This window comes from Phodopus roborovskii, unplaced genomic scaffold, assembly GCF_943737965.1.
Source record: "Phodopus roborovskii unplaced genomic scaffold, PHOROB, whole genome shotgun sequence".
In the NCBI taxonomy this organism is placed as follows: Eukaryota; Metazoa; Chordata; class Mammalia; order Rodentia; family Cricetidae; genus Phodopus; species Phodopus roborovskii.
Window position 1 is genome coordinate 29,340,001 of NW_026126469.1, and position 13,431 is coordinate 29,353,431.

General features: G+C 42.9%; 1 protein-coding gene across 1 annotated transcript in view; it reads left to right on the plus strand.

Annotated features, from left to right (window-relative positions):
* Gcsam (germinal center associated signaling and motility) overlaps positions 1 to 7,957 on the plus strand; it is a 9,808-nt gene extending 1,851 nt beyond the window's left edge. Inside the window, exons 2-5 of the mRNA XM_051190965.1 lie at positions 3,227 to 3,283; positions 4,221 to 4,267; positions 6,057 to 6,085; positions 7,017 to 7,957. Of these exons, the coding sequence (XP_051046922.1) occupies positions 3,227 to 3,283; positions 4,221 to 4,267; positions 6,057 to 6,085; positions 7,017 to 7,334 (451 nt within the window). The 3' untranslated portion in view covers positions 7,335 to 7,957. The remainder of the gene's footprint in view (positions 1 to 3,226; positions 3,284 to 4,220; positions 4,268 to 6,056; positions 6,086 to 7,016) is intronic.
* Positions 7,958 to 13,431: the final 5,474 nt, after the last annotated feature.

Sequence of the window (13,431 nt, forward strand, 5' to 3'; positions counted from 1 at the left end):
TGTGCTAACTTAAGTTGTCTTATGTCAGCTGGCATCTCTTGTCCATCTTTCCTCTGTTACCCCTGTGGGCGCACTCCTTATTGGGTGTCTGCAGATCATAGGATGGAAAACCACCTCTCCCTCCCCAAGAAGAACCCAAGGTTTTAGGGAAAAACATTTTTCCAAAGAAAACCCATGTTTTCCCCTTTCCTGGTTGTGGATCCCCAAACAAGTTGCCTAAATTTTGTCCCCAATCCCCTTGTTAATAAATAACAGGGCAATAATATCAACCGATGGACATGTCTGAAACTGAATGAAATATAACACATAAAAAGAGTGGTCCACACTAAGAAGTATTCATCAATTTTATATCTTCATACTCTAAGCTTCCAGAAAATGAAAGAAGAATGATTAAACAGAAATCTAATCGAAACAGTGAATGGAGTTAATTCTCCTTATTTAATTTTTCCTCCCCTTCCATCTAACCCTTTTTCTTGGGATTTCTGTAGAAGACGATGTCATGTAGATCCCCATTGCTTAGGTACAGTCCCTGCAGCAAACAGACAAGGAGCAGAGAATCTCGGGCCTCTCCCTGGCCATCAGCATTTTCATGCTTAGGATGAGGATTTTCAGGCATTACTTTAGGATTGTGGGTATGAGCTTTTCCTCTAGTGATAGAGTTGTGAGATCTGAAACAGGCTATGTCCTGTGCTTCAGGGGGGAACATTAACAGATAGCAGGGCAATGTGGGAAATGCTAAGATGGTTCCAAGACTGCACATAAACAGAAGAAATGAAAAACTTGAAGAAAAAGAAAACATAAAACTATAGTGGGAATTATGAGAGGAGACACATGGCCAGTTTCTGATATTTAAGTTTTAGGTGGTAACTGGACACTCAGGGGACACTTTGGAATCTGAGACTCCAAAATGTCAAGCAAAGGACATGCAGGTGAGAGTATATGCTATCCTACTCTCCAGGAAGAAACAGTCTGTCAGGGCTGAGGCTACATATTCCCCACAGCAGAAGCCCAGTACCAGCCATAATGGCAAACAGTAGGAAAGAAAACAAGACTTCCCTACATTGGACAGGAGGCATCCTGCTATTCTAAGAGCCTCCTGTATCCTTGACAACAGGAAATCAGATGCTTAAGTCCCTGGTACAGCTTGAAATAAAGATCTAAAATCCTGGTTTTGGTTTTTGGTTTTTGTTTTTTTTCAGAATAGAGTACCTTTGTACTCAAATCTCTCCCTTGACTTTGTCATATTAATCTTTGGGTTTCTGTTTCTGAGCTATCTACATTCTCCCATGTAAGGAGGTTGAAAGGCCTGTGGAGAGGTGCTTGTGTTTATGCCAGTGCTGTAAATCTAATACAGCTTCATGCATGTATTTCCTGGATGGACTTTTGAGAACCTGTTCTTAAGGAACTCCTAAGGAAAGAATCTTACAATGTACAAGTACCTCGGGTCCAAGAATTCCAAATTATAACAAAGTCTGTTGTTCTATAACCTACAGTAACAGCAGCCATTTTCAGTGTTCCAGGAAGCACTTTTGAGAGAAGGCCTAAAAACAAACCACAAAGCCAAGACCATGTTCAGGGCAAAGACCCTAAACTCCTTCCCACCCCAGGCTGTGGGTCTTCCGTGCAAGCTGAGAATCACGTATCTTGAGGGATGTCATTGACCATCTATGAAAGCACATGCATCACACAATGCAAAGGAGAGAAGAGGATAGGGGTTGATGACAAAGAGAGAGACATTATAGGCTTGAGAACAGAGGCCATGTGGAAAGACAGGCACCTGAAATTTCTGGCATCAATATGATGTCACTGAGGCTTGTTTCTCTAATTCATGGTCACAATACAGCCTTCCCCGTGCTACCCATTTCTGAGTGAACTCTAGGGATAGCTTCCTGGGAGGCACATTTTAGATGTTGTTTTCCTTACCTGAACTCCCCTTAAACCAGAACACGCATACTAAAATGCAAGAATGCATTGCAAGGAAGTGTGGGAAAGAAGGAAAGCCTACACGCTTGCCCATCATCACCTTTGTCTGAGCCTTAGCAGCTTCATGAAAGAAGTGGTACAGACACCCTCATTTTACAAATTAAATTGTGACTCAAAGTTTTTAGAAATATAAATACGGATCCAGTAACTCACAACTCTACCATTCCCTTTCATCTCACTTCCCTGACCCTGCCTTTTCAGCACTGGGCAGAGTCAGGAGTTTCTATATGATGTCTTTAACAACAGAAGCAGAAAATGAAAATGAATGGTTTACAGGGCACAAAAGACACGTAGGGCGACCTAAAGAGAGCTGTGGACATGCCCCAACGTCTGACAACACATAGTACCTGGAAAGCCATCAAGATATTCACCTCAACTGGTAGTCACATCCATGGCCATGGGTTATAACCAGCCTTTCCTGTTCTGCTCCTTCTGAGGGAGCTACTCAGGAAGGTCACTGGGGCCACATTTTTCTTTTGACATTTTCGAAATATCTTTATATAATGTGACTGGTACATGAAGTACATTAAAGGAGGGCTTTTATGGTAAATCCTGTAGGCAGTCAGTCATACCTCAAATCCAGAGAAGCATAGAATGTTAGACTTCACCCTACATGTGTGACTTCAGAATAAATGTCCCCCCTTCTGCTGTAAAAAGCATATGCCTTTGTACTTAGCTATGCCATCAGAATTTGGGTGGTAGATCTGATGGCCTCCTGTTTTGGTGGTTGTGCTCACAGCTACTCATTGTAACTTCATCAAATATTTATGGAAAACAAATTTGCTGAATATCTGATAGGGCGGCATTAACTGTGACAGGCAGAATGAATATAGTTCCTAGCTTTGTGAAGTTCACATTCTAGTGAAGGAGATAGGCATGTGATATTAGAGTGGCGTATGTGTAGGAGAAGTGAGAGAGTCAGAGTTTAGTGATACCCTGTGGAGATACTGCTTGAGCCAAACAAAATATTTTCTCAAAAGTCTGCACACTCAAACCTTGATTTTTCTGGAGATAACTCCATCACAAGGAGTCAAGTAAATCACTGAAGTTGCGAATTGCAAAACTTCTTGTTTCCCTTGATGGGAATCAGACAGAAAGGGTTTCCCCTGGTTAGAAACTGATGGCATCACAGCCCTGTCTCCTGTTCACCTAAGAAATAAGGACAGAAACCACACGGGGACAGAAGTCACCATTAACAAAGCTGCAGAAACCAGACTCACTGACTTCCTGTCAACCATCTCAGCTATTTCAGGTGCCAGAGTGGTTGTCACATTGTTGAAGAGTGTACCTGCCTTCCTTGGTAAGTAAAGTACTGCTCCAAGGAATCAATTCCCTAGCTGTGTTTTCAGTGTGGGGCTTGTAAGGGGCCTGTGAGCTCCTTCCTCTTTATGGCTAAACCGCGAAGCTGGGTACAGAGCCCAGATAGAGTCACCGAGAATCAGTCCAGGAAACAACCCCCGGATTGTGGTGAAAATCAACAATAATTGTCTCGTTGGTGGGAGCTTCTTCTCACGTGGGTAAGCCTCGGAGATAAGAATGAAACTGCACATTAATACCTAGAGTCGTCACACTACAAGTCCCTTGCACAGAAGCACACATTTCTGCCCTCTTTGTGGAGAATGTGGAGTCCAGGTGATATTCTTATTCAAACTGAGACACTCCAGAGAGTGAAAGGGTTACTAAAAATAGCTAGCCCCCACTAAGTGATTGATAGTGACTAGACTTAGCATGCCAGAAGTGTGGCCATCTACAACAAATTGTATCTTTGCCCACTAGATGACAATGGCCTTCCATTGTATTTCCAGAGGTCATCTGTGCAGTGCACTTTAATGGGAAGTGTTTGGATTTTTTTTTTTTTTTTGTTTTGTTTTGTTTTGTTTTTGCTTTGCTTGGGTGGTCACAGGTTAGGCTTGGGATTAAAAAATGCCTCATCCTCCATTTGCATGATAAAAAACAAAATGGAGGTTTGTGTCAGAAATATTCTCTGAAAATATAACCTCTTAATACTACATACACATGTATGATTGCAAAATATAGGCAGGAAAATGGGTGAGGGGAAAAGGAAATGCACTTCTAAATAATATCATCTTATATTTTCCCTCTTTCTTTTCTTTCATTCTTCTCTGCTGAAAGAAGTATTATAAAAAAAATAATAATGATTGAAATTGAAGCTTCATAATATAATGTTTAAGGCCTTCTGAATGTTGAAATAACCTGTCTACATTCCTTTCCTACAGGAAAAACATAAGCACATTTAAAACCAGACAAGAGTCTCCAAAGCAATGTAAGTCATCATTTGGTTTGGTTTGGTTTTGAGACAGGGTTTTTCTGTGTAATAGCCCTGGATATCCAGGAACTCTCCTGCCTCCTGAGTTCTGGGATCAAATCTGTATCACACAGATTATTATTTCCCCATCATTTTTACTCTTGATGGACTTGCATTTCAAAAATATCCTTTCTCTATATTTCCAGAACCCAGTGGGAATATCTACCACAAACCTACATATTTTGCTGCAATTTATCCCGCTCCATGTTTGTTTGCTTGTTTTTCCCATTAAGCAGTGGGTTCAATGAAGCAGGGAATGATTTATTGATCTTCATACTCCTCAATCAGTGCCTGAGCTGGAAACTGAAGAACTAACTGGGAACAACAAATATGCCAGCTAAGGCACAGAGGGGCAGCTAAATATGTCAGTCCTCATCTCAAGAGCAACAGGGGAAGTATGGAGAAGTTTTCTGAAAGAGGCAGGGATGATAGATTTGCATTAAAGAGATTATCCAGCCCAGTGGGATGTGCAGACAGGAAATGGTGATGCCAGCAGACCGATTATGAGGCTGTGGAGACAGATCAGTGGTGAAGTTAAAGAAACAAGACTTGGGACTGGAGAGATGGCTCAGTGTTTAAGAGCACTGGCTTCTTTCAGAGGACCTTCGTTCAATTCCTAAGTACCCACATGGCAGTATCTATAGTTCCAGGGAAACTGATACCTTCACACAGACACATGGATGCAAGTCACCATTGCACATAAAATACAAATAAATACTTTTTAGATGAAGCTTGAGTTGTTGGAGAATGACAGCACATACAAGGCCAAGAATAAGAAAGTGTGGGTGCGAGGATGGGCCCTAACATTTCTGTAGGAAAAATAAAATAATAATAATAATGAAGGAATTTTGTCTTTCCCTAGCTGGGTTTAGAGTGGAGAGTATAGCTCACCCATACACTGAATCTCAACACTCAGCTCTATGGGCATATAAAGCAGCCTCTAACCCTCCCAATGTGGTCCATTTCACCCCAGGAATGGTGGGTCCCAACAAGCTCCAATTTCTAATAGAATAAGGCACAACACAAATAATGCCATTGGTGCCAAAATGCAGAGCCCTTTCTTCTGGTGAGAATAAAAGCTAATGAGGATGTACCAGGGGAAGTATAAAACCATGAGCCATGTAGTGCCCTCTGTGGAGAGCTCTACCTCCTGGATGCCAGGGCTGGGAAGTGGGGAAGTGTGACTCTGTTCTGTGACTAAGCTAGTCAGTTTGGAGTAAAACACCTTTTGAAAAAACTGTCTTGCTTCTGCAGAAACATAAGTGGGCAGAATCTGAGGATTCTGAAAAGCTTTCCTTGAGCAACAGTCCCCATGCTGTCACCATCTCACATTACCTGTTAGAAAGGACACCCTCCTGTCTGCCCTGTAGGTCTCTCATGCTGTCTGGTATGTCCCCTGCCTAGCCTGTGAGCCTTGAGAAGACAGGCTTGTTTCTGGTGTGTCTGCCTCCCTATTGTCTTTTACCAAGTAGGTACACAATGGGCATTACATAAGGGAAGAGAGAAGACAGGGGGTATGATTGACTGCCCAAAGATACAGTTAAAGCATCTTTCTTCACTGGACCCAGCAGCCTGAGCAAGCTCTCCTGTAGCATTGTTTAGGTTGTCCTATGACACTTAGGGATACATTATAGACTTCTGTAGACTATTCCAGCTGTGCCTTGGCTGTCTGGTAGCAAACACCCTAGCCCACCTCCTGGAGTTTCCTCCCAACCCGAGTTTCACTGAGTGTATTTTCTTTCTGCAGATGAAGGGATGACTTCAGCTCCTGTGCAGGTAATAAGACCCCTTCTGATCACAACATGGAGGAAACACTGTAGATGCCAGGGCAGGAACCCACAGTTATTTGCAGAGCCTGGTGGTAAAAACAACAGCACTCCTGTTGCATAACTGATTGGAGGGAACTAATATTTGCTGAACACTTTGTTGATGACAGGCTGTGTATTTGACAAGCAGGTCATGTAACTGTCACAACAACCCATATTACTGTGCCCTCTCACTTCGTGGATGCAAAACCTGAGAGATTAAGTTACTCTCCAAATACAGGCCTCTGAAAGATGGCAGAGCCAGCATTCAAACCCTGGGCTCACTCTAACAGCCACTTGCTCTCCACTGGACATTGCTGCCTCTGACTTTTAGCTCCTGAGATTCCACTCTTAGTGAGACCTTCCCTTGACTTATTAATACAATAATCTGCTTGTGGGTGCATTTCAATTTGTAGAGAGTGCTTATCTAGCATACAGAAAGCACTAGGTTTGATCCCCAGCACAGCATAAACAGGATGTGGTGGCACACATACTACCATGGCACTTATAGATAAAAGTATGAGGAACAGAAGTTCAAGGTCATTCTCTGCTACATATAGATTGGGATACATAAGACCCTGTCTCAAATAATGACAATAATAATCTCTTAGTGAGCAGTTAAATATTATCCAAGCACATCCAGCATTCTATGACCAGGGGAAGTATACAAGGTGGTCAAAGATCACTTTGGAACAGGTCAGCTATATACTTTTGGATGACATGAGCATTCCATCTTCTAGTTTAGTGTTTGGAATTCCCCTGAAGCCATTTAGACAAGACAGCCTTGAAATGGAGAAAGCAGTGGTGGAAGACAGTTTCCCAGTCAGGCCCATGTTGTCACTGAAGTATAAATGAAATGGAAAGAGGCCAGATATTTATGACGGCTCTCCTTTAACCTACAGGACAATGCCAACCAGATCTACACAGAGGAGTTATGCTACATCCTTGTTGATCACAAGACCCTTGGAGGAAGGCCGTCAGGCAGCTCTACGGAGGAGTTCTATGAGAATATCCCTAGCAAGGCTGAGAGACACAGAGAGTCCCCAAGAGGGGCAGAGACTGAGTATTCAGTTCTCCGTTTCCCTTCTACCCCTCAGACACCACCTTCCACAGAAGATGAATACGAACTTCTTGTGCCTAATAGCCTCTCCTCTCCTGCCTCTCAACAGCCACGGGTACTTAGAGCCCCCTTTGAGACTCATTTTGCTCATCTACAATGATGTGACTAGGTTAGAGTTTGTTTAGCACTGACAGATAAAAGCAGGAGTTGGGGACTCTATTTGATGACAGATAAAAGTAGGAGTTGGTGGCTCTAGTTGAAGCAAAAAATCTTAGCTCATTTCTTCTGGAGGACTTTGGCAGGGTAGACTCTGCAAAACTCAAATCTTTTTAGGGTCTGATTATAGCCAGTGTTCAAAATTAGTCAATTGTCTTGAACGTCACCTTTGCTTCTAAGTGGTGTTAAAAATATTCTGTGGTAGGAAGGGCTCCCCATATCTACACCTGGGTGTACCACAAAAGGCTCTGCTCTTCTCACTAAATTCTTATTCATTATCCCCACAAGCTTACTTATCAAGTCCCATGTCCCCGGAGGGAATTCCCTCATCACTGGGAAATTCCAGCTCAGCACCACTTTCAATGGCAACCTACAATATTCCTTTTAAACCATGGGCCTGAGACATGTCCTTTACTTGGTGTCCTTTCCCTACTTAGAATTTCCTGTGCCATAGTTAATATAATTTTAAACTACATTTTCAGACTTTGAATTGTCTTTCTCTTATGGTGCAGGAAAGCATCTCCAGAACCTCATCCTTGTTCAGCAAGTGCTCTAGCATCAAAAGACAACTCAAACCCCTCCACCTAAATCTCAGTAGAATCTAGACTGGTCTAAAGAGTGAGTACCAGATCAGACAGGGCTACAAAGAGAAACCCTATCTCACAAAACCAAACCAAACAAACAAAAGACCTCAGTAGACTCACCATAGCATCAGAGAGTGATGGAGCAGAAGGGAGCCATTAATCCCACTATCTTCTTTTTTGGCTGAGAGAAAATAATTTTCCCAAAGGTACACTATTAGCATTAGCAGCCAAACTTTATTCTGGCTTCCAAATCCGTGTTCCTGCTACATACTATATAGAATAGAGTAAATTTCTCCATAAATAATCCAGCATATGTGAAATGTCCACATGGGAAAAATACCACACACACCCCTTCTCCATGAGCACCCCTCTATGCCTCGATCCTTTATTTTCCCTCATTTTTTTTCTTTAGAATTCTGGAATTGTACCTATGCTACATTAGCCAACTATGCATAATCTGTTGACTGACCACATCTGACCCACCACCTGTTTTTCTAGATAAAGGCTTATTGAAACACAGCCCCACTGATTTGTCTACATACTATCTTTGGTTGCTCAACCATGGTAGGGTTGATTTGTAACACAGACCAGCACTTTACAAAGCTAAAAATATCTTTAGTTTAACCTACTCTGGCTAGTAATGTTGCAGACCTTTGGCCTAGACAATGACAGTTTGAGATTTACTTAAAAGGACTATGTTTGAATATTATTGAGGCAACTCATTAGGAGTGAGTACCAATGAAATGGCAGGAAAACATTAAACCACAAACGAGGTAAGCGAAACAAAAACAATTGTTAGCAAATTAGACTATTTCTATATTCACACCTGCATCCTCAAGGTGTTATGGTATTTATCTCATGGCCACTGTCCTAATTTTAGGAATGCTAAAAGGGCAAGATGCTCCTTGAGACAAGCTCGGGATCTACTATGCACTTAGTTACTACTTTGTTCTCAAAGCTGGATAACTTTCTATTTAAAATGTCACAAGGCATTAGGGAGGTAGCTTGATAGTGGGACCCTTGTCTAGCTTGTACAAGATACACAGACACACCCATGCATATACATGCTCACAACAAATAAATATAAAGCAAAACAGGTAAAGTGCCCATTGAGAGTAAATGTGGTGGCTTAAGTTCCTGAATGAGTTCACTGAGGCATAAGCCTGTTGATCACCTGCAGCTGATGAGCTGATCAGGACCATGGTCTCAGCTAACTCCCTTCTTCCAGTTATCTTTCACACAGAAGCCTAACTTTAGACTTCAGCCAGAAATCACTTGGGTTCAGAGGGCACGTCCATGGCGATAGGAAATGCTGTACAAGATGTAACTCATGGCTTATGGGAAGCTGATTCAAATCTCTGTCACTTTTCTACCTCTGCCTCTGACCCACTTGGCTGAGGCTCCGTCTGTTATGTTGGAGGGCTACATCTGATATGCAGTCATTTATTCTAGCTTACTTTCTACTGCTGTGATAAAACACTGACAAAAATCCCACTGGGGAAGGAAGGGTTTATTTGGCTTATATGTCCCAATCATATTCCATCATGGCTTAAGCTTGAGACAGGAAATAAGGCAGAGGTCTTGGGGGAATGCTACTTACTCTCCATAGCTCTCTTAGTTTGCTTTCATATAAAACCCAGAACCACCTGCTCAGGGGTGGCACTGCCACAGTTGTCTGCCCCCCCACATTCACCAATCATCAGTCAAAGCCATGTCCCACAGACATGCCCACAGGCCATTTCAACGGAGGTGATTTCTAGACCTCTTCCCAGGTGACTCCAGTTTGTGTCAAGTTGACTAAAAACAACAACAACAACAACTAACCATCACATCATCTATCACAGACCCTGAGGAGAAATGATAGTAAGGAATAAAGCCTGGAGCCCTCAACTTCCCTCCAGCAAGACAGTCATCAAGCAGATGGCTCTATGCTAGAGTGGGATTTAGCAGAGCATTGTAGTTTGAGTGTGAAATATTCCCAAAGTCCCTGTGCATAACCACATGGTTCCCTACTGGTGACAGTTTTGGGAAGACACAGAACCTTTGGGACTATGACCTGGCTAGCACAAGTGGTTCATTGAGGGGAGGCTGGGAACTTGAAGGTGATACCTGCCCTAGTTGTGGCTGGAACCCTGCCAGGGTTAATGCCCATGCCACAAGCTCCCCTACTCAAGCTGAGTTGCTCCAACCCCCATGCTGCCCTGTAAGAATGGACTGTGCCTCCTGGAACTCTGGGTCAAAGCAAGCCTTGTCTTACTTGTGGCTTCCATCGGGTATTTTGTGACAGTGATGAGAAAATAACTAATGTACTTGCATAAAATATAAAACCACCTCCAATTTTACAGCAAGTGGTATTTTGTGTCCAACCATTCCTGCCATTCCTAAACTCCATCTTCTGGTACAGATGGTGTGGATGAGATTTGGCATCACACTTACTGAGGAGCCATTGCTAATGGATAGTTGCAGGGCCTTTGGTGGGAAGGGCAGTGCCATTCTTATTGGAAGATGTGGTATCTCCGATGAAACAAACACACACACACACACACACACACACACACACACACACACACACGAACAGCTCTAACTTATCCAAAAGAAAAAAGAAAAGCATGAAGTGGGAGGGGGTATGTTGGGGAGATATGAAAAGAGTTGTGTTGGGGAGGATTTTATCATATGTAGGTTTTTAATTCTAAATAAAGAAAAAGCATACTAAGGGCTACCACAGGATGATGCTGATCCCCTTTTCCACACATTTCAAAATTTCTGATGAAATTATATGGTCTTGCGGGGGGAAAAAAGTACATCAACACAAGCGTGTATGTGTGTGTGTGTGTGTGTGTGTGTGTGTGATTATTCACATGAAGTTCCAGGGGGCTAGTAATGCAGTCCCTCACTTAAAGAATCCCTGTTCTTTAGAAAGAAACAGGCTGAGTTTCTAATTTATTCCTTCAAGTCACAACTATAACGAGAAATGCTCCTCCCCTGTACAGGGCTTCAAACTGTGCACAGAAAATGGAGTGATCCACTGCACAAGCCGTGGCTGGCTTTGTGGTTTCCTCTCACATTCATATTAGCACCTATAAATAAAGCCCTATTCTGTGAATGGATTTTTATTTTAAACTGAAGAAAGAAATAGGGAAGAGGCAACCATAGGCAGGAAAATGTACTGGTGACAACTTCAAATGTTGACTTGATTAGGACAGCCTTAGGACAGGCTCTGAAGTGTCTCAGGATGGAGGGCATGGGGAGAGACAGGACAGAAGGCTTGGAGGAACAGGATGGGAGGCATGGGGCAGGGACAGGATAAAGGGCATAGATGAAACAGGATGGAGAGAATGGGGGAGCACAGGACAGAAGGCATGGGGTGAAAAGATGAAGGGCATGGGGAGGCACAGGAGAGAAGGGCATGGCGGCACAGGATGGAGGGGATGGGGATGGGCAGAATGGAAGGAATGGTGAAACTGGATGGAAAGGCATGGGTGTAGGGGATAGGACGGAGGGCACAGGGGAGCAGGCGTGGAAGGGCATGGAAAACAACAGGATGGACAGGAATTGGAAGGGGGGGGGCAGGATGGAAGACTGTGAAGGGAACAACTGCATTTCCAGGTCACCAGAGGAGCCTACAGAGGAAGAGAGGTTCTCTCTTGTGCACAGGCTGGAGCTTTCCCAAACCTAACCTCCGAAGTACACAAATTTGACTAAATCTGAGGCTACATTGGTTCTGCCAGCCATTAAGTGGATCATACAAACCCATCCTATTTTTCCAGAGTCTTTTTTTTTTTTTTTACCATCTGAAGAAATGCCACAGTGCCATTATCATTCTTTCTCTGCACATGGCCCCGAATGTTTTGAAGATAACCAAGGCTGAGCTGAGGATGACTTCAGGGCACCCACCAGGATAGGTGGCTACTCAGGGTTGATTACCCAGTGGGCTAGGCTTTGTCTCCCACAAACTGTAGGACTATAGATGACCTGCCCTCCCAAGCTTTGGCGTCTAGTTATAAAATGTGCTGCCTTCTGATAGTGAGGACCATTGTCAATAAACACAGGACAGTCTTGAAAGGATGTGCAGAATAAGGAGAGCAGCAACAGTCCATGTGTTTTATTTGCTCATGGGAAAGAAGGGAACCCTGGAATACTGCTCCCACCATCTTTGTTTTAATCACGTTCTAAGTTCATGTAAAGAATCTGCATCTTAAAAAAATACAGTGCAGTGGTTCAATGCTTGTCTGTCATAGGTTCAATCCCAAGTACAGCAAAGAAACAAAAAAAACAAAAACTTGTTAACTTTATCATAAGAGATTAGTGGACAAGCTGGACATGGTTGCCCATGCCTTTAATCCCAGCACTCCGAGGAGGCAGATGCAGGAAGAGCTCTGTAAGTTCGAGGGTAGCCTGGAATACAGAGTGAGTTCCAGGACTCTTACACAGAGAATCCCTGTTTCAAGGAGAAAACAAACAAATAAAATCAACAACAACAAAGGGTAAATGGGCAAATCTGCTGGCTCCTATGTCACGAGCACACAGTCTTCAAGTAGACTCCACTGACCATTCTTTTCTCTGACCACCCACAACTCTTCAGTCTGTATTGTTTACGGTTAAACCTGGCTATTTTTTTCTCTGCTGTTTCCTGTTTCATACACACAGATGCCGTTTCTCGCATAACATTAGCATCTTCTTTTACTGTCTTCTCTGTGCATGCACAAAACCATGCGACTCACATCTACAGGTGGCTAGAGAGATGGCTCCGTGATTAAAATGTGTGCTGCTCTTGCAGGGGACTTAGGACCAGGACCAGTCCCAACAACACTGTGATGCTCACAACTCCCTACAATTGCAGTTCCAGGAGATCTGATGCCCTCTTCTGCTCTCCTAGGACACTTACACACACACACACACACACACACACATACACAGTACACACAATACACTCAAGCACAGACTCAAATTAATAACTAAAGATAAAACATATCTTTAGAACAAAATGGCAAAGCTAAAAAGGTGGATACTACTTAGAAATTTTGTTAGCAACAGGACAAGTGCTCTATGCAAAGCTATGTGACTTCCTGAAAGCGACATCTTTCATCCTAAATCCTTCAATTATTTCATAGGTATTTGTTGAATCTTATATGATGCACCAGGCATTATTCCTGTCATTAAGATGCATGGTGACCACAAAACTTACTTTCTATAACAAAACAATGTATATGTGCATGGGATTATTTTTATCAAACATCTCAGTATGCTTTAGTTCCCCGTAATGTATTATATCCAAAAGTCAATATTGGAAATTCTTCTCAAGGGTCAAGTGGTCAAAATCAAAACTAAGGTACTAACATCTCAGCGCTTCCCGAAAAGGGGGAACAAAACCAAACCCCATCTCCAGACACTAACAGACCCATCCTCCTGGCCCCACCCAAGAAGCAATTTCATGGGGAAAAGATTTATTTTAGCTTA